At 42.4% G+C, this 25,481-nt stretch overlaps 3 protein-coding genes across 8 annotated transcripts in view; all 3 read right to left on the reverse strand.

Annotated features, from left to right (window-relative positions):
* The window catches only part of cacnb2a (calcium channel, voltage-dependent, beta 2a), a 37,086-nt gene extending 33,056 nt beyond the window's left edge, over positions 1-4,030 (reverse strand). For 2 of the 4 annotated variants that reach the window (XM_058059789.1, XM_058059793.1), the window contains exons 1-2: positions 3,802-4,028; positions 1,841-1,933 (exon numbers count right to left, since the gene is read on the reverse strand). In XM_058059789.1, the coding sequence (XP_057915772.1) occupies positions 1,841-1,933; positions 3,802-3,837 (129 nt within the window). In that variant the 5' untranslated portion in view covers positions 3,838-4,028. Of the gene's footprint in view, positions 1-1,840; positions 1,934-3,801 lie in introns of all 4 variants that reach the window. The other 2 variants (XM_058059788.1, XM_058059792.1) reach the window with 2 other exon arrangements.
* A 605-nt stretch (positions 4,031-4,635) lies between these two features.
* Positions 4,636-12,111, reverse strand: LOC131108707 (zinc transporter ZIP12-like). 3 transcript variants are annotated; one of them, XM_058059921.1, is made up of 12 exons: positions 12,073-12,111; positions 11,269-11,565; positions 10,727-11,035; positions 9,459-9,666; positions 9,293-9,396; positions 7,883-8,054; positions 7,632-7,804; positions 7,404-7,556; positions 7,262-7,336; positions 6,563-6,863; positions 5,171-5,358; positions 4,636-5,091 (listed from the first exon to the last, which is right to left on the reverse strand). In XM_058059921.1, exons 2-12 carry the CDS (start codon positions 11,512-11,514, stop codon positions 4,954-4,956), a joined length of 2,067 nt encoding a protein of 688 aa, XP_057915904.1. In that variant the 5' UTR covers positions 11,515-11,565; positions 12,073-12,111; the 3' UTR covers positions 4,636-4,953. The 3 variants fall into 3 exon arrangements, with proteins under 3 accessions (XP_057915904.1, XP_057915905.1, XP_057915906.1); XM_058059922.1 differs by lacking the exon at positions 12,073-12,111 and adding an exon at positions 11,641-11,696; XM_058059923.1 differs by lacking the exon at positions 12,073-12,111 and having other exon boundaries at positions 6,563-6,721; positions 6,788-6,863; positions 11,269-11,649.
* A 1,763-nt stretch (positions 12,112-13,874) lies between these two features.
* Positions 13,875-25,160, reverse strand: mrc1a (mannose receptor, C type 1a). Its single transcript, XM_058059920.1, has 30 exons — positions 25,078-25,160; positions 24,608-25,009; positions 24,361-24,534; positions 24,115-24,270; positions 23,911-24,024; positions 22,923-23,063; positions 22,667-22,846; positions 22,442-22,599; positions 22,260-22,376; positions 22,071-22,186; positions 21,847-21,995; positions 20,698-20,897; positions 20,521-20,633; positions 20,358-20,439; positions 20,136-20,280; positions 20,038-20,076; positions 18,710-18,873; positions 18,570-18,634; positions 18,395-18,495; positions 18,188-18,327; positions 17,719-17,824; positions 17,478-17,650; positions 17,287-17,395; positions 16,976-17,208; positions 15,151-15,316; positions 14,920-15,072; positions 14,736-14,852; positions 14,505-14,663; positions 14,404-14,436; positions 13,875-14,318 (listed from the first exon to the last, which is right to left on the reverse strand). The coding sequence occupies exons 1-30, from the start codon at positions 25,148-25,150 to the stop codon at positions 14,086-14,088; spliced, it is 4,311 nt and encodes a 1,436-aa protein (XP_057915903.1). The 5' UTR covers positions 25,151-25,160; the 3' UTR covers positions 13,875-14,085.
* Positions 25,161-25,481: the final 321 nt, after the last annotated feature.

The following is a 25,481-nucleotide window of genomic DNA, read 5'->3' on the forward strand; positions in this document are numbered from 1 at the left end:
TTATTATTATTAGGTCCCACTATCCATAGACGGCAGATGCAAGTTCAATTCCAGTACATCAGCTAAAAATATTTAATTGAGCAACTTGGTTCACATTATTAGAGCCCTCTATGCATTAAATAACACCCCTATAGTCTCTTTACACTCATATTACCCAATACAGTAGCATCAAAGATATAATATGCCAAAATATGCCATATATGACAAAATAATATAATATAGACTCATATATGTTAGCAGTGTGAGAGTCGCATTATACTTCCCATACATTCATGTGGTGGCTATTATCTCATCGGTGTAACATTACTGACACCTAGTGACCAGAGTAGAATACTACATCACTAGAGTCACTAGGGTCGCGGAGGTATGCTGGAGCCTATCCCAGCTGACTTTGGGTGAGAGGCAGGGTACACCCTGGACTGGTCGCCAGCAAATTGCAGGACCATGTATCTGAATACATCTTAAAAATAAATACCTTATCCAGCAGTGCCTTGGTCTGTCGAAATTTCAATTTCAGCTGTATTTCAACACAAAAATGTCATTTTTGTATTCACACATGAATTAAAAGATGACTGGGATTGGAGACACAGATGGAAAGCAACACCTTTGTACCTGCCTTAAGCATACTATAAATTTTGGTGTACAAACCGGAATAAGCTATAATGCATTACTCCCAGAAGCAGATCATTGGAGGACAAGCAACAGAGACGGATGGTGCTGCAATGCTGCATCTGTCCACCAGAGGAGGCCAGAGGAGCCCAGAGGGAGGCTGACGTCACTGTAGCGCTCCAATGAATGTGTTGGTCAGGCACAATGTCTTTAGGAAAAACTTTAAAATATTGTGGGTTTTTTTCATGTTAAACTGGGTATTGGTACTATATATGTTTGTATATTTCAGAGGTATACTTTTGGAGTGTTAATTTGCTGTGTGATGCATTTAGTGTTCCGTAAGCCATATTGATGAACTCTCATGGCCAGACCAGAACCTGTTCAATAAATTACAAGCGTATTTAATGCTGCACGGCGGTTGAGTGTTTAGCCCGCAGGTCACACAGCTTGGAGACCCGAGTTCGATTCCATCCGTGGCATGTTCTCCCCGTGTATGCGTGGGTTTTCCCACATTCCAAAAACATGCTAGGTTAATTGGCAACTCCAAATTGTCCATAGGTATGAATGTGATTGTGAATGGTTGTTTGTCTATACGTGCCCTGTGATTGGCTGGCCACCAGTTCAGGGTGTACCCCGCCTCTCGCCCGAAAATGAATGAAATAATGAATATTTCCATTAAGAAGTTACTCAAGGTGGGCTCTTGTGGGGGCATTCTTGTGGCAAACATCTCATCTGAGATATTTGTGCTTGCAGGGCCTCACTGACCATCACTGCTCGTCTTCCTGAGCGCACTTGAACATGTCTTGAACATGTGCACTGATACTTCCTGTGTCATTAAGTCAGAGTCAGACTGGTTTGTGGACAGTAGGAATCCACATGCAAAACAGAAACTGGAGCTCATTCACAACTTGTCAGAAGGTTGAGAACGAGCAGGAGGCGGCATTTTGCCAAAAACAAGGCGAACCGTGACTCCTCCTAAAAAGGCAGAAACATTTCGGCGAGGGCACCCATCCTGTCCCGTGCAGGTCTTCTTTTACATAGTCCAGATACGTTAGCCAGCTCTGCTTTATAACAAAGCGGCTACAATGGCGCTGGAGCATGGAGGCTTGCATCTCAGGCCTGATGGATGATGATGACTGGAGCTGCCCAGTGATGCCAGTCGGCTTTCAGCCGTAGGATTTACACACACGTTGCCCACATCTTCACGACTTTCAGTAAATGTCATCCTTACCTGGCGAATGAGGCTGTTGGTCGTCGTGTCAGAGGAGCTGCTACCGTCTGAACCTTGGAAACCACTTTTCCTTCGGGCTGCTTTGCCTTGATACTTCAAAATGTAAAAATAACACAAAAATTATAGCTTGGCATCATCTAACACACTGAAAATCCTACCGTACTTTATAGTTTACGCTCTATAGGAGCTAGACCAATGGTCTATGATTGTGGACAAAAACATTGTCAATCTACATGCAATCCAACATTATATCATTTGTAAAAACAGAAAATAATAGTGGACTGAGGATGCTGCTTTGTGGTATACCACAAAAAATTTTCAAAAAAATATGCATATTGAAACAAATATTGAAGCACATGACATGAAATAACACCCCTATAGTCACCTTTACACTGATATTATTCTTCATTAACACCACATTGCTAATGCAGAGGTTACAGGATCACTGTAAGGGCACGGCTTAAAATCACGACTTGAAGCATAGCATGCTGGCGAGCTAACAAGTGAGTGTAAAATTTGTTTATTGTAAACTTAAGAAAAGCTTTCAAATGGAGAGGGGAAGACGAATAAAGTCAAAAGCCCAAAATATACCACTTCCACACAAAATGGGAGGATAACTTTTTTTTGTCATGTCGGACACACCAGTGTGAAGGTAATGTCTTTTCTGTCATTACGAATGCCTCGTCATATAACATATGACTTGTCTTTCAACATTTTCTGACTAATATTGGGCCATAGTCAATCACAAATTCTGAATAATTTCATTCATTCATTTTCTACCGCTTATCCTCACAAGGGTTGCAGGGAGTGCTGGAGCCTATCCCAGCTGTCTTTGGGCGAGAGGCGGGGTAATCCCTGGAGTGGTCGCCTGCCAATCACAGGGCACATATAGACAAACAACCATTCACACTCACATTCATACCTATGGACAATTTAGAGTCGCCAATTAACCTAGCATGTTTTTGGAATGTGGGAGGAAACCGGAGTACCCGGAGAAAACCCACGCATGCACGGGGAGAACATGCAAACTCCACACAGAGATGGCCGAGGGTGAAATTGAACTCGGGTCTCCTAACTCTGAGACCTGCGTGCTAACCACTCGACCGTCGTACAGCCCTCAAAATAATTTATTAAAACATTATTGAAAAAACATGATAGAATGAAGGAACAATGTTCCAACCGTCATGTCATGAGGGATGACTGTAGAGGTGACTATAGGGGTGTTATTTCATATGTGGAGGTCTCTAATAATGTAAAAAATGTATTTAGAAGATTGGGAAAAGGCTTTCTATGCCATATAAACAAAAATATTTCATTTTAAAATAAGGAATACTTCTCTATTCATTTCTGTTCTGAAAGTTTCCCATTCAGCTTTATTCCCAAATGGATTCAAGTCATTTTTTCTTATTGAAGGTACATTAAATATATCCACTACATGACCCCATGAGGTAAAACGCCATCTAGTATACCTAAAATGTTTCTTTAAAAAAACATATATGCCTTCTGGACTAGTCTGAACATTCACACATTACATCTTTGGACAATTTACACAATACAATTTACATAACAATCATTTTGGGGGGGATGTGGGAGGAGAAAACCCACACAAGCTCCAACATGAATCTCCTGTGAGGCAGACGTGTTCACCACTAACCCACCAAGCCGTCATTAAATTCCTTGTCAATATTAAAAATGCTGTCTAATACTCTTTCCCCATCGACTGTCATGTTTTAATGTGTCCATAAAGAATATATGTGTCCTCGAATTCTACTATAATACGACTATAATGTTAGCAATCAATGGCGTCCTAAGTACATCTAAACATGCTAATTAATGCTAGTACACAGGAACGATACTGTAATATCAGCCAATCAATCGAGTTTAATATTGTTTTACAACGTAAAAAGGAGTGAGGACAAAGATAAAAGAGTAAAAAAAAAGTAACTTTGAAGGTGACTTACTTGAAAAATCGTCTGCTCCACACTGTTCGTGTCCATTGTGATTTTTTGTTAAGTCATTTAAAGAAGAGACGCTGATGTTCTCCACTCTCCTGTTCACCACGGAGCATCACCGCTCACTTTGGAAGCAGGAGGAGCTTCTACCGAACATAAGACGAAGGTGGTGATGATGATGTGTCCACCTTCACCTTCTCGTCGGCGTCCAGCTGCCCACACTGGCTGCTCCTGTAGGATGGATCAGGGTGGATGATGATGCATTCAAGGAAGTTTGTTGAATCTTTCCATCCATCCACCATCATACAAAATAACAATAACAACATCATACAGCCCTCCATCCATCTCTGCGTGGAGTTTGCAACTCTATGAAACAATTCAATGAAAACAGCTTAAGCAGACTTTAACTTTAAACTGTTTGTCTCCCCCTTGCGGTTGTCTTTGTGGTTGCAAGGAAGAACTGATAATATAGTTCACTTTCAAAGAGGAAAACATTTATCCCATTTGTACTGATGACCCTGCAGGACAACAAGTGAAAGTTGAAAAGGCTCTTCCTTCCTCTACCTGGCCACTTAACCTGGCCAAAAAACGATGCCAAAGCATGGTCAGAACACAAAGACACACACAGTAAAAAGCCATTTCCTGATTGCAGACATGCGGGAATAAGACAAAAGGGTGAGGGACTTCCTGCTATTGTCCAACCCAAACTCAGGAAAGTCTAATAAATAACAAGAAATAGACACATCAATGCATGAGCTTGCACTCTGTGATATTGCTCTCACACTTATTAGTCATGCAGGTTGGTGGAGCATGAAGCCAATAACAAGCTTTTATTTGTCCCTTTCATCAGATCAGCGCTCCATTTCTGCAGAATTAAGAAACAATAATAACAATCATCAGTTTTTGTTCAATCACAGTCGTATTTGATTCAGTTTTACATGTGGCACACACCTGCACAAGCTACCTGTACCCAATATTTTGGTTACTTTGTACAACCAAACGTCCTCAAATAGTGACGCCGTAAGTATGCAGTAAACGTATACTGATAGAAATACATTTGTATGAATAATAATAGCACAACTGGAAGGCGGAATGCTTGATTATTGTGCATTTGTACCTTACAGTATATAAAGTCTATCATCTAAACAGTAAGTGTGAAAGTCAGCCATCATTAAACGTGAGTTGATGTTCAAAGAGCGCCAGCAGCAGAAGACACGACCAGCCCATCAGCAGACCCGCATTCTGCAGGAGGAAGAGCACACGAGGATGGCGGCTGCTCACTCGACTCATTTGAGGAAGCTGGTAAAAGTCAGAAAGGAAAAAAAGACATTATATACAATGTGTGTACCTATAGAATGCACATAGACAAATGACTCACCATTTCCACAAGTGACAAGTAGAGAAAAATGCCAGCCGTGACGGCAAAGATCCACTGCTGCATCTCGACCTGGGCGGACACAAAGAGTCCGATGTAGAGGCCCATGAAGGCGGTCAGGGCGCTGACAAAATTCATCAGCACAGCAGTTTTTACGGGCAGTCCGGAGCTGAGCAGCACCGCAAAGTCTCCTTCCAGACACAAGCAGACAAAAGGCAGGGTAAAATGATAGCACAAACGCTCATTTTAATAGCACAAAACAGCACAAACAAAGCAGGGAAAAATTTTTTGGTTTCAATGTGAGCATGTCGGGGGGATGATTATCTAATAGGCCAAAACTTGAGTCGTTAATATCTCAAAAACGAAAGTAGCACAACAATTAATTTTACATACACCAAACAGCACAAACTCAACACAAACAAACTGGACAATTTTGGGGTATTTCTTTTTGGAGCAAATGGGGCTTGGGTGAATTTTGGTTGATCTATAAAATTGTGTAATATTTCAAAAACAAAAGCAGCACAAATGTTAATTTTAATAGCACAAAATAGCACAAACGAAGTTGGAAAAATACTATCCTATTTTGGTTTCAATCTGAGCATGTCTAATAGCCCAAAACTTGCACAAAAGCTGCACAAACATTAAACACAAACACCGACATTAAACAGCACAAACGCAGCACAAACTAAGAGGACTACTTTGGTTTTATTTGGACCAAATGAGCTGGGTGAGCTTTGGTTGACCAATAAAATTGTTAATATCTCAAAAACAAAAGCAGCACAAATGTTAATTTCAGTAGCACAAAACTGCACAAATGAAGTGGGGAAAAAATGTTTCGGTTTCAATCTGAGCATGTCGGGGGGCTGATGATCTATTTGGCAGCACAAACATTAATTTTACCTACATAAAACAGCACAAACGCAGCACAAATTAACAAGACTGCTTTGGTTTTATTTGGACCAAATGAGCTTGGTGAACTTTGGTTGACCTATAAAATTGTTAATTTCTCAAAAACAAAAGCAGCACAAAAGCAGCACAAACGAAGTGGGGAAAAAAATTATCCTATTTTGGTTTCAATCTGAGCATGTCGGGGGGCTGATTATCTAATTTATCGACTCAAAACTCGAGTCGTTATAAATATTTCAAAAACAAAAGGTGCACAAACATTCATTTTACCTACATAAAACAGCACAAATGCAGCACAAACGCATCACAAACAAATGGGACTATTTTGCGGGGGGGGGTTAACTTTGGTTGACTTATAAAATAAACTGTAACAACTCAAAAATGAAAGCAGCACAAACATTCATTTTAATTGCACAAACAATACGAATTGACTATTTCAGTTTTGCATGGAGTAGAGCAGTCGCCTCAAAACAAGCGATGGTGTCTCACCCATTTCATGTGGGACCTCGTGGCAAAGGATGGCCACGGTGGTCGCCATGCCGGTCTCGGGCGACGAGGAGAAGGCCGCGCCGACAACCAAGCCGTCTGCAAAATTATGAAGGCTGTCACCCACGATGACCATGATGGCGAGCAGAGGAACCCCTCGTCCTGGGAACCCAAAGAGAAGGTTTACCATCACAGACCACAGTACTACATCTGGTGTGTTGACCTTACTCTGATTTGAAGGCCTCTCTTTGTTTGGATGCTCAGGAGATCCTTCTGTACAGTCCAAGTCCTCTACTGGTCCCTGCTGTAAACATAGGTGACATTTTCATATCTGATGTTAAAAATGTCTTCTATGTGCTTTATCTGATATTGAATCCTACTTTACAGAAAATGACTTATCCTGGTTGGGTCTGGAACCAATTAACCACGCTCAACAAGAGACAACTGTATAGAAGTGAGACAGCAAACTGGTTGCTGGTTGCAGCATTTGTCATTCTTCAACATCCTACATCTTCTGTCCTCCCTCGCAGGTCATCTCTTATGTAATATGAGAGCAGCACTTGTATACAGTATATATGTAAGAATTGCAATACAGTGTCTTCTTTTGTGAAGTTAAGCAGTTCTTTTTGATAGCAGTGCTGCAATGTTTGCGGTGACACTGAAGGTGGTAAGCCGTATGAGCTGGTAGCATTAGAGACTCACCAGCTGTATGGTGGACATGGACTTTCCTCTATGAGCATCGCAGCCGAGCTCTAAGGGAAGGTCACCGGAGTGGGCCTACAGGCAGAAGAAGATCAACTATGCAAGGGTTCATTCTGTAAACAAAGTGTTTGGAGGAACCTACGTGGCCATGTTGAGGGACCAAAAAGGAGAAGATTCTTTCAATGAGGAAGAAGCCATAGATCCCAGCAATGATGCCAAGAATCTTCCACAGGTACTCCCTTTGCTCAGCGAGGTGCTCGTCATCGTTATCTTCATGGTCATGAAGGCCGAGGATCTCCAATGATCCAATACGCAAGTATTCAAATAACAAGCGACTATATGATCCAGAAAGTGCTGGTTTCTGGTTTACCTGTGGGATGAGGTGCAGGAGGGCGTCACCTGAGAGGGTCCCCACAGCCAGGCCCACAAAGAGCTGCAGGATGAGTGTGTAGGTTTCCTGGCATGAGTTGAAGAAGATCAAGCAGATGCCGAACATGGAGCCCAGTGTGATGAGCAGCACTGCTGCTGTGCTGTAGCCGAACTCTGTGAACCGACATGGGGATGAGTATGAAGACACGTTAGCAAAAGTTCTCTCCTCAAAGGCCCCGTGAAATGTCTTACTCTCAAAAGCAGTAGGTGGAGATCTTTTGGTATTCGGCTCTGCAGACTCACACACATTGCCTAGCAACTGCTGAATGATGGCCGGGCAAATTTGCCTCAAGTGCTCCTTGGAAATGGGCACATGAGGGTCCAGAGCAAAAATATCCACCAGCTGATTGGCTGAAAAGCAGGCCTGTTTGGAGCCAGAGAACAAGACAAAGTTATGATAGTTTATTTCTTACTTAAAGCAATATGTAAAGCTAGGAGAATACACATCTGCAAGTTCATATATTACGTGCGGAGTTCCTCAGGGGTCAATACTGGAACCAAAACTGTTCAACTTGTACATCAATGATATCTCCAAAGTCACGAAAGACTTAAAGCTGGTATTATTTGCGGATGATACCATTGCTTTTTGTTCTGGAGGGAGTACAGACGAAATCATTAGAAAGGTCAGAGAAGAAATGGTCTCACTAAAAAGATGATTTGATGATAATAGATTGTCCTTGAACCTAAGTAAAACTAAAGTCATGCTGTTTGGTAGCAGCAGAAAGGACACACACCAGCAAATACCAGCACCAGCACTTCACACTCTTTATTGCTCTCTGGTTCTACCATATCTTACTTATTGTGTGGAAATATGGGGTCATAACTATAAAAGCAATCTTCACTCACTAAATGTACCGCAAAAAAGGTCAGTAAGGATAATTCATAATGCCGCCTACAGAGAACATACTAACTCCTTATTTCTAAAATCACAGATACTTCAACTTGCTGATATAGTTCATCTTCAAACAGCTAAAATAATGCATAAGGCTAAAAATCAATTACTTAAAAATGTCATCCAATACTTCTCTACAAGAGAGGAGAAATATGATCTCAGGGAAGAAGTACATTTGAAACACTTATATGCTAGGACTACGTTAAAAAGCTATAGAATTTCAGTATGTGGAATCAAACTATGGAATGGATTGAGTAAGACCCTCAAACAATGCACAACGATGAGCCAATTCAAGAAACAATACAAGCAGTTGATGTTTGCTAAATACAAGGATGAAGAGTCTTGAACCAGTCATGATGTGCTATATATATCACTATATTGACACTTACTATGGTACCCATTATGTCATTGGATGCTCATATCACCTCGTACTTCGGTATGTGACTAAAATAAAATTAAAACAAACAAAAAAAAAACTTAAACTATATTAGGAAAGCAGGAAGTGAATAAATGTAACAGTTAATGATTGTAAAAGTACCAGATGGAGGGGTAGGATTTAATAAGCTTTGCTTCTTCCTACTCCTTTTGGACATGTGGAACTGTGAACTGATTATGTGATGCATTCAATTGTAATCTGATGCATGTTCAAATGAAATAAAACCATTACCATTACCATTCTTTAGCTTACTGGATTTTCATTTATGTCTTACCTGTGCCCAGTCTCCACTTTCTGGCTTGCACCCGTCCTTTATCTGTGAGTTCCGCCTCTTTCCTTCACCACCGACTCCCAGTTGATGAAGCAGCTCTTCCAAATCTTCATATGAAATCCAAAACAATCAGCAAGTGTTGATGACGGACACAATAGGATCATCTCACCTAAAACTTGCAGGTCACTGGTACGATTGAGGGACTGAAAGATATAACTTGTGAAGAAGGAAGGTGGAGGGAGGTTCGTCCGAGCGAAACAGCGACGCTGCAGGATGTGAGTGATGATGGCTGCGGCCACTTTAGGCACGGTCGTCACACTGGCGCCTGCATCATTTTTTTCATTTGCGTCTTCCAGCAGATGAGTAGCGTCAATACACTGTGGTGGACAAAGGTGATATGACTGAACCAACAATAGCAGACATCGAACACTTTATTGCAATGTCCTAATGATTGTCTGTCCATCGTTCAACAGACTGCAGTCTAGCCCCAATGGAAGGGTGCTAAAAGATCTATCATAATTAACTACTGAGAGCTAATTTGGAAGGAAATTATACTTCAAAAAGCTTGGGAGAAGGTACATATCGCATACTTGACTGTGCTGTTTTTGGCAAACTGAGGTTAAGGTCTTAAAGTGATGTGTGATAGAAGAGTTTCATTCATTCATTCATTTTCTACCGTTTATCCTCACAAGGGTCATGGGAGTGCTGGAGCCTATCCCAGCTGTCTTTGGGCAAGAGGCGGGGTACACCCTGGACTGGTCACCAGCCAATCACAGGGCACATATAGACAAACAACCATTCACACTCACATTCATACCTATGGACAATTTGGAGTCGCCAATTAACCTAGCATGTTTTTGGAATGTGTGAGGAAACCGGAATACCTGGAGAAAACCCACACATGCACGGGGAGAACATGCAAACTCCACACAGAGATGGCCGAGGGTGTAATTGAACCCTAGTCTCCTAACTGTGAGGTCTGCGCGCTAACCACTCGACCGCCGTACAGCCGGAAGAATTTCAGCTAAAATGAAAGAAAGAGACAGTGCCACTGAGGAAAAGACAGGAAGCAGAACTGGAGGTAGCAGAGATGAGGATGCTGAGGTTCTCATTGGGAGTGACCAGGATGGATAGGATCAGGAAAGAGTACATCAGAAGGACATTACATGTTGGCCATGGAGATAAAGTCATAGAGGCCAGACTGAGATGGTTCGGACATGTCCAGAGGAGAGAATATAGTGAATATATTAGAGCTGCCAGGTAGGAGACGTAGAGGAAGACCAAAGAGGAGGTTTATGGATGTAGTGAAGGAGAACATGAGGGTAGAGAGACAGATGCAGAAGACAGGGTTGGATGGAGGAGATTGATTTGCTGAAGGGAAAAGCCCAAAGAGAAAGAAGAAGAAGAGGTTAAGGTCGTAAAGAGCAGATGTGTTACCTGGAGGTCAGACTGAGTAGAACGTTCTTGGTTGGATGGCTCGTAGTGCTGGTTGATGAGCTGCAGAATACTCTCTATCTCACCCGCTGACAGGAAGTGGCTGTCCTCCGCTGGGTGTAGATTGGTGAGAGACATGAGGTAGAATTCATAGCTCCCAGCAGATGAGGAAGAGATAGATGACTGGCACGTATCCTGTAAGTTGATGATGTAGTACAGAAGAAGAGTGGAGATGCGCTGGAAGTCGTCCTCTGTGAGATATGCCTTCTTTTCATCCTCCAGCACTGAAAGAACGACGTCTGGCTTCAAACACTGGGACAGCACAAGGGAAGTTGTGTTGAAGTCCTAGTCCTGGTACTTGGACTCTACAGATTTGTTGTTTATTGTCAACTCAACAAAACAGAAACCTGGACATGAAGAGGTCTTGTGAGGCACTCACAGTAGCTCAGTCAAGGTCAAGAACTTAAGCCTTACTCACATTCCAGACTTGACAAACAGGTTACTAGACCTGAAGGTCGTTTAGATATGGATGATTCTAGGCCTACCTTATCACAGACATCTTGGGAGGCACCAGTCCGCTCTTGGCAGTCCACCGCCAAAAGAAGCGTGGCGAGCAGGAAACTGATTTGAGTCTTTGGTAGGCGTGACTCTTCATCAGCAGCAAGCGGTAGATCCAAGGCTCTGAGGACCTCCTGCAAATGATCCTGATCTTGGCCTGTGTCCACTCGAACCGTCCCCAACAAACAAATGATCAGCAACAGAGAAGAGGGAGCGGCTCTCCCGAACCACATGTTCCCACCAAGGTCGTCCGATTCCCCCGAGTTCGTAGGCTTGAGAAGCAACTAGAAGGAAACACACACACACGATTAAAAGCGACAAAGTGACCATCGAAACAAGATGTCTTCTTGCTTCCTGACCCGACAGAGGACAGCAGGCCTTGGTGCTCAATCCCCAGTTGAACTAGCCAAAGCCGGGCCCCTCGGCCCACAACAAAAGGATTAGTGCAGCAAGTGAGCGAGCACAGGGGCAGGCAGGAGGTGGGGGGGCTTTGTTGGGAGAACATAATTAGTTTTTAGAGAAAGTAGTGTTTCGGGAAAGAGGCCTAGCAGTAACGAAACTAAAGAATGCTCTCATCATGTCAATGCTTCATGACATCCATAACATATTTCCTCCTTCCTTTCCGCATGAACATAGAACATCACATTGAAAGAGAAGCTTTTGTTCTTCTCAATCATCTCTGAGTCATTGCAGATCAAACCAACAGAGCCGATGCTTTTCTCCTCCCACACCGCCCCCCCACCCTCGGGCTAATCTGATGGAACAACAGTCGATACAGTGAGAAGACATACCTGTCCTTCCCTGCTTCTGTTCCTTTCCCTGTTCCTCAGCACACCATAAAGTGGGTGTTTGGGTCATTGGTGAAACTCTTTTGCAAAGGGTAAGAGTAAGCTCTTGAGGATTAGCTGCGCCAGAGGGCTGGTTGCCATGGAGAAGGCTAGGAGGTGGTTGAACGTCATATTCATGACGGAAAAATAGAAATAATAACCATTTAGTATATTTGGGGCTGCATGGCGGTCAAGTGGTTAGCGCGCAGGCCTCACAGCTAGGAGACCGGAGTTCAATTCCACCCACGGCCATCTCTGTGTGGAGTTTGCATGTTCTCCCTGTGCATGCGTGGGGTTTCTCCGGGTACTCCGGTTTCCTCCCACATTCCAAAAACATGCTAGGTTAATTAGCGACTCCAAATTGTCCATAGGTATGAATGTGAGTGTGAATGGTTGTTTGTCTATATATGCCCTGTGATTGGCTGGCGACCAGTCCAGGGTGTACCCTGCCTCTCGCCCGAAGACAGCTGGGATAGGCTCCAGCACCCCCGCGACCCTCGTGAGGATAACGGTAGAAATTGAATGAATGAATAGTATATTTGGCTACCTTGGGCTGGGTGTAAGTTGACAGGACCCATTTGAGGTTTAAAACTGGATGCACAGATTCCTTCATTTTATTTGTTGGACTACGTTAAAAAGCCATAGCATTTCAGTATGTGGAATCAAACTACGGAATGGATTGAGTAAGACCCTCAAACAATGCACAACGATGAGCCAATTCAAGAAACAATACAAGCAGTTGATGTTTGCTAAATACAAGGATGAAGAGTCTTGAACCAGTCATGATGTGCTATACATATCACTATATTGACACTTACTATGGTACACATTATGTCATTGGATGGTCATATCACCTCGTACTTCGGTATGGGACAAAAAAATGTAAAAATTAAAAGATTACAAAAAAATGTTTTTAAAAACCCTTAAACCATATTAGGAAAGCAGAAAGTGAACAAATTACTGATTGTAAAAGTACCAGATGGAGGGGTAGGATTTAATAAGCTTTGCTTCTTCCTACTCCTTTTGGACATGTGGAACTGTGAACTGATTATGTGATGCACTCAATTGTAATCTGATGCATGTTCAAATGAAATAAAACCATTACCATTACCATTACCATTACCATTACCATTACCATTACCATTACCATTACCATTACCATATTTTCTGTCATTTGTGGGTTACAGTTTATTGTGTGTTTCAACCAATGCCATGTTGTTTGGTCTAGAGACACTGAGGAAAAGACAAGAAGCAGAACCTAAGGTAGCAAAGATGAGGATGCTGATGTTCTCATTGGGAGTGACCAGGATGGATAGGATCAGGAACGAGTACATCAGAGGGACATTGCATGTTAGAGTCCTTGAAATATAAAGTCAGAGAGGCCAGACTGAGACGGTTCAAACATGTCCAGAGGAGAGATAGTGAATATATTAGAGCTGCAAGGTAGGAGGCGTAGAGGAAGACCAAAGAGGAGGTAGTTGGTGTGAGAGAGACAGATGCAGACGACAGGGTTAGATGGAGGACATCGATTTGCTGTGGCGACCCCTGAAGGGAAAAGACGAAAGAGAAAGAAGACAGTATACTATATCATAGTTAGAGGATGCCCAGTGGGACACATTGTGGATGTCTACCACCATGCAGTATGACTTTATACATCCGTATTTGCTTACAGTGTTGAGTTTATAGTCAAACATTCCCAATCTGTGTTTTGAGAAGACATTCACGGCGTTTGTCAATCTGTCATTTTTTTATTATATTTATTTACAATGGCAGCCAGTGGGAAAAACAAACAAAGTTCTGGACCATTAATAGAAATCATCTTCAAATATTGTCACCTGTTGATTTTCCAAAGTAACAAAAATATATATATTTATATACACGTCATCTTAGAAAAGATGAGCCAAGTTCCAGTCCTCACAATGGAAACATATGAGCACAACTATGAAGGTTGTTGATCTGGTGAGAAATGAATATTGTTTATGATTGTTCATTCTGCTCTATGTTGGCCACCAGGCCCTTGGTGTCCACCAGAGCTCGGATTGGGTTGTTGAAGTATAACTTGTTGTCAAAGTTGGACTCCCCCAACACAGATGTAGGTATCTTTTTTCTGAAGATCAGGAAGCCACCAAGTCCTGCTAGTGAAATCACTATCAGCACCACAGCCACGGTGACGCCAGCAGACCCATGGGTAATCTCTTCCACTATATGAGCTGAAGCCAAGAAGAATCACAGCTTTGAATCCCAATAGAGGACCACAGACCTGGACTATATATTCTGTAGATGATGAATACTCACCAACAGATGGAGGCTTTTCTGTGGGTGTGACAACTGAAAGAAATATAAAGCTCGGTTTTAGTGTGTGGTGCTATTCCCACAGCCGAGTGAGCGTCCAGTACCTTTAGGTGTTTTGCAGATATACGCTCTGTATCTGCGGCAGCTGGTTGTACTCCATTTCCCGCTCTCAGAATGAACGTCCACACATGACTCAGACTGTGGCATTCCCTTCTCCCAGTTGGTGAAGTCCACCACGCTGTTGTCGATCCACATCCACTGACCTGCAACGAGGAGCTTTAATCTGGCAAACGGAGACCGCTATGTACTTCCTTACTTTCTCACTCTTTACTCACTTTCATGGCTCTTATACATGCCAATCCAGAAGTTCTTGGCACCGTCCTGAAGAAGTTCCAGGTTTTGTTGGATGAAAAGACTTTCTTGCGGGTCCTCGATGCTTACCAGAGATGCGCCTGACAAACCAAAGGCAAATAAACGTATGTTCTACATGTATGGCCGCCAGGCATTCTCATAACATACCCGTTTTCAGACATTCCACAGAGGCGTGGGCCCAGGAGTCCGATACCGAGCTGAAGAACGAATAACAATGACCTCTGAAGGGTATCCAGATTCTCCCGTTCTTAGCATCTGGACAGTTACCGGGGAGCTGAGGAGGCTCCGTGGGTGCCAAGTCTGCAAGAGGAGCAAGGTTTTGTTGGGAGTCATTCAGCTTGTCCCGCTATGAAGTGGCTGAAGAGGGATGTTTCTGACCGAGGGAACTCTTGCAAAGGGAATAGTAGGTGTTACTGCAAGGTGCCGTCTTCCAGGATGTGTCTATGTCCATGTACACACAGCCGTAGTTACTTTTAGGCTCGTCTTTGCCCCATTTGGTGAAAGAGAGAAGCCAGTTGTCCACCCACTTGTAGCGTCCTCCTGTCTGAGAAGGACAAACACACACAGTTTGCTGTTTGGTAACAGCAGAAAGGAGACGCACCAGCAAATACAAATAGACGGTGAAGACATTGAAAGGGTGAAGGAAAATACATTTCTGAGGTTCACAATAGATGCAAATATGAGCTGGAAACCTCATATTACAAATATACAACATAAGGTGGCCAGAAATATTTCAATATTGAACAAAGCAAAATTTGTTCTCAATCAGAAATCACTCCACACTCTTTATTGCTCTCTGGTTCTACCATAGCTTACTTATTGTGTGGAAATATGGGGTAATAACTATAAAAGCAATCTTAATTTGCTAAATGTACTGCAAAAAAGGTCAGTAAGGATAATTCATAATGCCGCCTACAGAGAACATTCATTCATTCATTTTCTACCGCTTTTCCTCACAAGGGTCGCGGGGGGTGCTGGAGCCTATCCCAGCTGTCTTCGGGCGTAAGGCGGGGTACTCCCTGGACTGGTCGCCAGCCAATCACAGGGCACATATAGACAAACAACCATTCACACTCACATTCATACCTACGGACAATTTGGCATTGCCAATTAACCTAGCTTTTGGAATGTTTTTGGAATGTGGGAGGAGTACCCGGAGAAAACCCACGCATGCACGGGGAGAACATGCAAACTCCACACAGAGATGCCCGAGGGTGGGATTGAACCCTGGTCTCCTAGCTGTGAGGTCTGCGCGCTAACCCCTAGACCACCGTGCCGCCCTACAGAGAACAACTCTAAAATCACAAATACCTAAACTTGCTGATATAGTTCATCTTCAAACAGCTAAAATAATGCATAAGGCTAAAAATAACCAATTACCTAAAAATGTCATCCAATACTTCTCTACAAGAGAAGACAAATATGATCTCAGGGAAGAACTACATTTGAAACACTTATATGCTAGGACTACGTTAAAAAGCCATAGCATTTCAGTATGTGGAATCAAACTATGGAATGGATTGAGTAAGACCCTCAAACAATGCACAACGATGAGCCAATTCAAGAAACAATACAAGCAGTTGATGTTTGCTAAATACAAGGATGAAGAGTCTTGAACCAGTCATGATGTGCTATACATATCACTATATTGACACTTACTATGGTACCCATTATGTCATTGGATGCTCATATCACCTCGTACTTTGGTACGTGACTAAAAATAAATAAAATAAAATAAAATAAAATAAAATAAAATAAAATAAAATAAAATAAAATAAAATAAAATAAAATAAAATAAAATAAAATAAAATAAAATAAAATAAAATAAAATAAAATAAAAAAAAATAAATAAAATAAAATAAAATAAATTAAATTAAATTAAAGTATTAAATTAAACTATATTAGGAAAGCAGGAAGAGAACAAATGTAACAGTTACTGATTGTAAAAGTACCAGATGGAGGGGTAGGATTTAATAAGCTTTGCTTCTTCCTACTCCTTTTGGACATGTGGAACTGTGAACTGATTATGTGATGCATTCAATTGTAATCTGATGCATGTTCAAATGAAATAAAACCATTACCATTACCATTACATTTCTACAAGTGCCATACAACATTAAGCATGAAAGACGACAAGGATGTCTAGCATTTATGTAAAAAAACGTCATTTCTAAAGCTGCTCTGAACTTCTCATAACCGTTACCACATTGCTGTTGAGGCCAATCCACACGGGTTCGCGGTGCTTTGCCATCATCAGGGTGACATACGCCTGGGTCACCGGGTTGAGGATGCTAGCCAGGTCGGCGTCATCCGCTTGGCACTGCCTTCTTGCCTCATCCCAACGCATCTTCTGAGTCACCAGTTTGAAGGAGTCATTGCCCAGCTTGGAGAAGGCCTTTGGCGACACCTTGGTGGTCGCCACCGCAATCTGAGAATCTTTATTGATGAGTGACGTTAGTGTTTAGTCACTTCATGAGTCGTCAATAATTACAGGCACTTATTAATGATACTTACCAATGTTTCTTTTGCAGATAAAGCCACGTTTGCTATTGCAGTCTTCCACCTTCCAGAGTCCTATTAGTTTTGAAATGCCGCCCACCATAATCACACAGTCGAAAATCTCCTATCAGAAAGAGGTACTGTATGTTTAAGACCTTTGCTCGTCAATGCTAACAGTGTCCACCATGTCAGAAGGAGAAAAGGACCTCATCCATGAAGGAGAAGCGGCCTTCAGGTGTTGACGTTGGGTGCCCTTTGGCCCAGTTGGTGTACGAAATGCCTTTACCATCCGTCCACACAAAACGCATTTCCCAGTTGACGTCATTCATGCCGATCCACAGGTCCTCACCGTAGGTCAGCATCTGTGTTGTCAAAAAAGCTGGAAAGGAAACACCCGTTGAAAGGTACTGTAAATGCTTTTGAGTCCAAAGCCTCATTGTTACGCACCTTGCTCAGGCTCATTGACGACAGAAACCAGATTTCCTCCTTGGTTTTTGCAGTACGTTCTGGCATCCTGCCAAGTCTTCTTGTCAGTGCCCATGATCTTGTAGCACTGGACAACAAGCAAGAACTCACATCTGTGGTTTTTGAAAATCATTCATTCATTCATTTTCTACCGCTTTTCCTCACGAGGGTCGCGGGGGGTGCTGGAGCCTATCCCAGCACATATAGACAAACAACCATTCACACTCACATTCATACCTATGGACAATTTGGAGTCGCCAATTAATCTAGCATGATTTGGAATGTGGGAGAAAACCCACGCATGCACGGGGAGAACATGCAAACTCCACACAGAGATGGCCGAGGGTGGAATTGAACCCTGGTCTCCTAGCTGTGAGGTCTGGGCGCTAACCACTCGACCACCGTGCCACCGGGGTTTTTCAAAATGAACATGCAAATGCCTTGTTGGTACCTTGCCTCGGAAGGCGATCCATTCCGGGGCACATCCACCTTGAGGAATAGCGGTGGGAAGCATCGTTGTGTTGACAAAACTACTGCTTCTTTTGCAGATAGACGGTAGCTGAAGTCCACAGTTGATATCATTCCAGTAGCCTAGAACAGTACGGGACATGAAGAGGTGCCCAGAAGGTACCGTTCATGTGGAGTACACCGATCTTACCCATGCTCTTGTATATGGTCACACAGTTTTCATCATTGTTGGCAAAGTTGGGTTCATTGTGTTCCCAAGCGGTGTATGTCACCGGGGTTTCGTCTAGCCAGCTACAAATAGAGAGAGCAAAGTTTCATAATCCATTTTTTTTAAAAGGCTGCTTCTGTGATGCACTTGGATTCACCTGAAGGATTTGTCCAAATTGACAATCATGCCTATGTAGTACTGGCCCTCTGAACCCTGTGAGATCTGCATGGTAGAAGCAAATCAGACACATCAGGATGCACACGCATGAAGTCGGGTAAGTGTTTGAGAGTGTCTCACCTGCTTCCAAAGGAACTTCCTCTCACTCTCGGCTGTGATGACAGCCAGTTCGCCAAAGTTTTTTTGGCAGAATGCTCTAGCAGATTCCATCGGCTGGAGGTCGTTGTTGATGTAATATTGCGAGTCGTTGTAGATGAGCCATCCATCCTCTGTGGTGTTGTACTCTGTCCACATAACAGCAGTCATTTAGTGTCCAACATCGTGGAAGATGAATGTTGCATTCATGGTAATTACGCATCATCTCCTGTGGTGACTTTTCTAATTTCTCAAAAGGAACATATTTACAAATACTGTACATCAGGGGTCTCCAACTCACGGCGCGCGGGCCGCATTTGGCCCGCGAGATGCTAGTTTGAGGCCCCCACCTTGATACGAAAGTTTAATGTTGAAATGACAGCTTAAAGCTGTGTGCACCCCGGACACAATTGACATGATTTTGCCCCGCCCATACTGTTACCCCGCCCTGTTTTGCTTTGGATTAGCAATGAAGCTAAAGGCTTATGACGCCGGGTAAAGATAAATGCAGGAAATGATTTGGAATAATAATAATAATAATAATAATAATAATAATAATAATAATAATAATAATAATAATAATAATAATAATAATAATAATAATAATAATAATAATAATAATAATAATAATAATAATAATAATAATAATAATAATAATAATAATAATAATAATAATAATAAATGATTCGGAAAATACACGTCAAGATAAAGTATCTCATCAAACATGTTGTTAAAGTTACAGACGCTGCTCCCAGATGGAATTGAGTACGATGCTAAGTTGCTAATTGGGTAAAATTATTAAGTTTCATTAATGTTCATGTTTATAGGTTGAATAACTGTTAATACTGTTCATTTGAATCTGAAAAAAATAATTTCTCTACCCACTAAATGTATGTGCTTTCTTATGTTTTCCTATTTGCTGTTTTATTATTATTTTACTTATTTATTACTGAGTTATTTATTTATTTTCTTTATTCTTCATTTGTTTATTTATTTTTTTATAGTATTTTGTGTATAGAAAAATAAAAATTAAGATATTTTAGACACAAGAAAATCTCTGATAAAACATTCCACTGTTTTAGGGTATAGCAGTTTTAGGGTATTTTAGTGTAGGGTATAGCAGAAGCAAAACCATTGAAGATAGTTTTTTTTTTTTCCAGTTTTTAATAAATGCGTTTTGTTTTTGTTTTTTTTAAACCTGATGCGGCCCGGCTTCACCCAGAACCTAGCTCCGGTGGCCCCCAGGTAAATTGAGTTTGAGACCCCTGCTGTACATCCTTCAGGTTGAGAATGTTGGAAAAGTTGGAACGTACTTGGTATGTTTATGACGGGGTCGGCTTTGGGAGTCACACCTGTAAATACAACAACATGTAAAATCATACTTATTATACAGGTAAGTACATGTAAGTACCTTTGCGTATCTGGCAGATCCAGTCGTTGTACACCTCGCAGTGGCGATCGTTCCAGTGGCGCCCGTAGTAGGCCTGCACTTCTGTACAGTGTTCATTGTCATTGTAGTTGTTTGGCTCCCCATAGCCCCAATTCTCAAATTCGTACTAGATGAAAGTTGGTTTAAATACGTGACATTTCAGCAAAGACATTGTAAAGACTGCTGAAGAGCGACACGACATACAGGCGATCCATCAGTCCAGACAAAACCTTCATTGGTACCAAGGAAGCTTAGGCCGATCCAGGCTGCATCTGAAGAATGAAACCTTGACAACAACACAAACATTAGCTTGTAGTCGGACTTCATGACTTCAGGTTAGATAGATGTAACTTTGCTGATGACCTACTGTGCATTGCTCAGGTCCTCTGAGCTGTGGATGCTCAGCAGGTCGCCGCCGATGGCCCTGCAGAAGTAGCGAGCCTCATACCAAGTCTTCTTCGGGTCTGTCTTTTTGTAAAGCTGCACAAGGAGTCACATTGAAACGAGCTCAGGATGCAGATACGCACTTTACGGTCGCTCCTACTTTGAAACAGACGTTCCTGTTGGACACGGGTGTCCACCCGGAGGCGCAGTTTAGGGCGGGAGTAGTGGGCGGGACCGTGGTCACGTGAACGCCCTCTGCTGGCTTCTTGCAGATGTACTTCTCCTTGTTGCTGCAGCTGACCACCTCCCACAAGCCGGCAAATATCCCCGTTGTCATGGCAACACAGCCTAGTTTTCTGTCTTTTTTAAACACATAACGAGACAGAACAATTTCATTGAATGAGATGAGAGGGTGTACCCCGCTTCTAGCCCAAAGTCAGCTGGGATAGACTCCAGCAGAACCCCAACATAGGATTAAGTGGCATAGAAAATACATGGATGGATGGCTGGAGTATTTTTGAATCAAGATTGGGATGAATTATGCTCATTTTTACTTGTATCTATCTATCTATCTATCTATCTATCTATCTATCTATCTATCTATCTATCTATCTATCTATCTATCTATCTATCTATCTATCTATCTATCTATCTATCTATCTATCTATCTATCTATCTATCTATCTATCTATCTATCTATCTATCTATCTATCTATCTATCTATCTATCTATCTATCTATCTATCTATCTATCTATCTATCTATCTATCTATCTATCTATCTATCTATCTATCTATCTATCTATCTATCTATCTATCTATCTATCTATCTATCTATCTATCTATCTATCTATCTATCTATCTATCTATCTATCTATCTATCTATCTATCTATCTATCTATCTATCTATCTATCTATCTATCTATCTATCTATCTATCTATCTATCTATCTATCTATCTATCTATCTATCTATCTATCTATCTATCTATCTATCTATCTATCTATCTATCTATCTATCTATCTATCTATCTATCTATCTATCTATCTATCTATCTATCTATCTATCTATCTATCTATCTATCTATCTATCTATCTATCTATCTATCTATCTATCTATCTATCTATCTATCTATCTATCTATCTATCTATCTATCTATCTATCTATCTATCTATCTATCTATCTATCTATCTATCTATCTATCTATCTATCTATCTATCTATCTATCTATCTATCTATCTATCTATCTATCTATCTATCTATCTATCTATCTAGTGTCGTACATGAACATACAATGCTACACATGCTGTACCTGGCATGTCCACATTAAAATGAGTGAAGGTGACTTTTCTCCTGGTGGTCCATGTGAATAAGTGCGTGTTTTCTCTTTTGGAGAATCCCATCCAGAAGTACTTCTCTGGCCTCAAGCCCACCAAACTGGTCAAGAAGGCGTTCTCGTACCTGCATGGAGGAAGACAACACATTTTATGGTTGGTGAGTTCCATCAAACAGGTTCAACGTTTGAGGAGATGATACCTGTCTGCCACATCGACAAGGTTGCCCCCATGCTGAGAGCACACCTGCTTGGCGTCATCAAATGTTTTCTTCTCAGCTCCAATGGTGTAGCAGTAGGACCCGTACCTGACGGCCCCCTACGGATTGGTCCAAGCAACAAGAGCACATTCAGAGATGTTGCTGATATGAAGATGACATGGCAACACTCACCAGCTGGCATCCCGGGTTGGTTTCTTCATGAGTGCCTTCTGCCAGTTTCGAGGAGGCCTTCATCTTGCAGATGTAGCCAAGCGCCTTCTCACACGGGTGGTCAGCCCACCTCCCATTCTGCGTCACCAGTGATGATGTGACTGCCAACATCTCTTTTGGTAGTCTTTTCATGGTGGACCTACCTTTCCTCTGATGAGGACGCAGTCCTCCTGGTGGTTGGTGGCATGAGAGGGCTCGTCTGTCATCCACTGGGTGAAGGTGACTTGGGAACGATCGGACCATTCGAACAACATCTGGTTGGCTTCGTCGTTCAAACCAATCCAGAGCACATCGGCTGCCACTGAAGTTTGAACATCCAAAATGATTATAGTAGTTCTCTTTCTGTCCACAATGAACATTTGACGTACCGTATCCAGACTGAGCGATGATAAAGCTCTGCTCTTCGATATTATGAATGCTGGCCAAGTCTGCTCCTTCTTTGCGGCATGCAGTCAAGGCGTCCTTCCACATTTTTTTACTCCTCTCCAGGAAGTAACAGTTCCCACCGTAAGGAACCCAGTGATTAGGGCAGAAGCTGTGCTGCTTAACTGGGGTAGAAGATGCTACCTTATACATCTCGTTCAATCATTCAACAGCTAGAGTGAATCAAGAAAATGATCTTACTTGGTGGTGGAGGAAGACCTGTGGCGTTCCCTTTACGACAAATGTAGCCCAGCTTCTTGGTGCAGGTGCTGGTTTCCCATTTGGAAGCTTTGGCAGCATTTAAGGTGGCGCAGTTCATTCCGGGGTCGGATGAGGGATTCCCTGTTTGAAGTGGTTAGGGATTTATTTGGTTGCTAAGAGATAGTATGTACAAAAAACATACCGTAAAACAGGGTTATATGGGACGGCGGGGTAATAAGGGACAATTTTTGGGAAAATGTTTTTGTTCAAGAATATATTCTTCTTTGAAAAAAACAACAGAAAGCAGTTTACTGTTTAACATGAAAAGGCAGAATTACTTTTAAAACATTTTCCCGAAAACTGTCCCTTATTACCTCGAAAATTGTCCCTTATTACTCCGCCGTCCCTTATAACCCGATTTTACGGTATGTATTTTCACCTCAAACAATGCACAACGATGAGCCAATTCAAGAAACAATACAAGCAGTTGATGTTTGCTAAATACAAGGATGAAGAGTCTTGAACCAGTCATGATGTGCTATACATATCACTATATTGACACTTACTATGGTACCCATTATGGCATTGGATGGTCATATCACCTCGTACTTCGGTATGTGACAAAAAAATAAAATTAAATAAAATTAAATAAAATTAAATAAAAGTAAAATAAAAAAAACTTAAACTATATTAGGAAAGCAGGAAGTGAACAAATGTAACAGTTACTGATTGTAAAAGTACCAGATGGAGGGGTAGGATTTAATAAGCTTTGCTTCTTCCTACTCCTTTTGGACATGTGGAACTGTGAACTGATTATGTGATGCATTCAATTGTAATCTGATGCATGTTCAAATGAAATAAAACCATTACCATTACCGTTAATATTACCTCCATTTTTATGGCATCCTAATCAATCCACTCCTAAAAAATTCTAAATATCTTGACTTTTGAGGTTGGGATTTTTCTAATATGGAATGACATGACTGACCTGGGGCCCAGTTTAAATATCGGAAAGGGTTTCCGTTGCTCCACTGCCACCCCCCCTCATAGTCCAAACTGTTGAGTCCGATCCACAGGGCAGTGCCCAAAGTGCTGGTTAGTCCTGTATCAAGCCAAACATGTCAGTGCAGATCATATAGTACATATGACATATGGACAGCTAGGAGCTCCTCAGTGCAGATTCTTTCTATACCTGAAATGTACGACTGCTCATGGAGCTCCACGATGCTGAGAAGGTCGGCTCCTTGCTGTTGGCAGCTTTTCCTGGCCTGATGCCACGTCAGCACTGACTGAGCGTTCCTCTGGTACTTGACCCCTGTCACCGGGTCTGTGTCCCAGCCTGAAGATACTGCATTAAAAACACAAACAATTTCAGCTCAGTATTTTGTTGGTGAAAACCTCCAAGTGCAACAAGTGAGACCATGCATGGTTCGATTACCTGTGGTGGGACAGAAGCCCCACTTCTTCTTGATGTTATAATTGTCCTCTGTGGCGCACCACAGCTGTCCATCCGAGCGTCCCGCTTTGGTGCATTCAGAGTACCACTGCTCCCCAAACTTAAATGGAAACAGACACGGAGCTCCAAAGGAATTACCTCCGATTGTGAAAACCTCTGGGATGAAGAAAATGCAATATTAGATTATGATGACTGATGATAGTCAAGTTTCTAGATAACCCCCCCCTACCTTGATAGCCTTTGGAACAAAGGTCTTTGTTGGTGCCGTATATCCTCCAACGGCTCCAGACACCTGAGCCCTTATAAATCATGATGTTCCTCTCGTTCCGATTTCCCCAGTTGAAGTGCAGGTCCTGGTCCCTGAGACCAAAGAGCGTCTCGTTCTTGCACTGCCAATGCTGGAGCTCGCTGCTCTCATCACACTGAAAGAGCAGCACCTTCACCCAGTCTTTGATCTCGGTGGCCCCCAGGCACAGGTTGAGGGACAGGCTGAGCAGCCGCCACTCGGAGGCCCAACGGAACTGCTGGTCTTTGGCATGGGGCTCGCAGGAGGCCAGCGTGATGGACGAAGCGTGCAACACTTTCACGCACTTGTTGTGGTCCTGGTTGAAGATCAGGAAGGAGCCGCTGTCTGAAGCACAGCGGTCATGTGTCAAAATCGCCAAACTAGTGCTGTTGATGAATCCTGGCCATACATACCCATCTCAGCAGTGATGCTGACAGCCCGCAGGAGGCACAGCAGCGCTGCTGAACGCATGACAGGTGACGACATGCTTCTTACTGTGCGTCCACTCATGAATGAGAAACATCAGCTTGCAACCAGGACGTCTCCTTCTCTATCATCCTGTCACATGGCCCATCGGCGACACTTTGACTTGGAATTCCCGGCAGAGGAAAGCACGGCAGGAAGCAACATCTCGCTACAACTACATGACTATGTCAGTGTTTGACGAGAAAGCTGATGTGTGTGCTTCATGAAGATGATGAGGAAGCTTCTGTGGGTCACAGAAAGTGTTGATAAAATGCTGATGTGAGGATTTCTCCAAGGAGAAAAAAGACAGGAAATCCTGCTTCCTACTGGCGTTAAAATGCAACTACACTAA

The sequence above is a fragment of the Doryrhamphus excisus genome, chromosome 21 (genome assembly GCF_030265055.1).
Source record: "Doryrhamphus excisus isolate RoL2022-K1 chromosome 21, RoL_Dexc_1.0, whole genome shotgun sequence".
Taxonomy (NCBI): Eukaryota; Metazoa; Chordata; class Actinopteri; order Syngnathiformes; family Syngnathidae; genus Doryrhamphus; species Doryrhamphus excisus.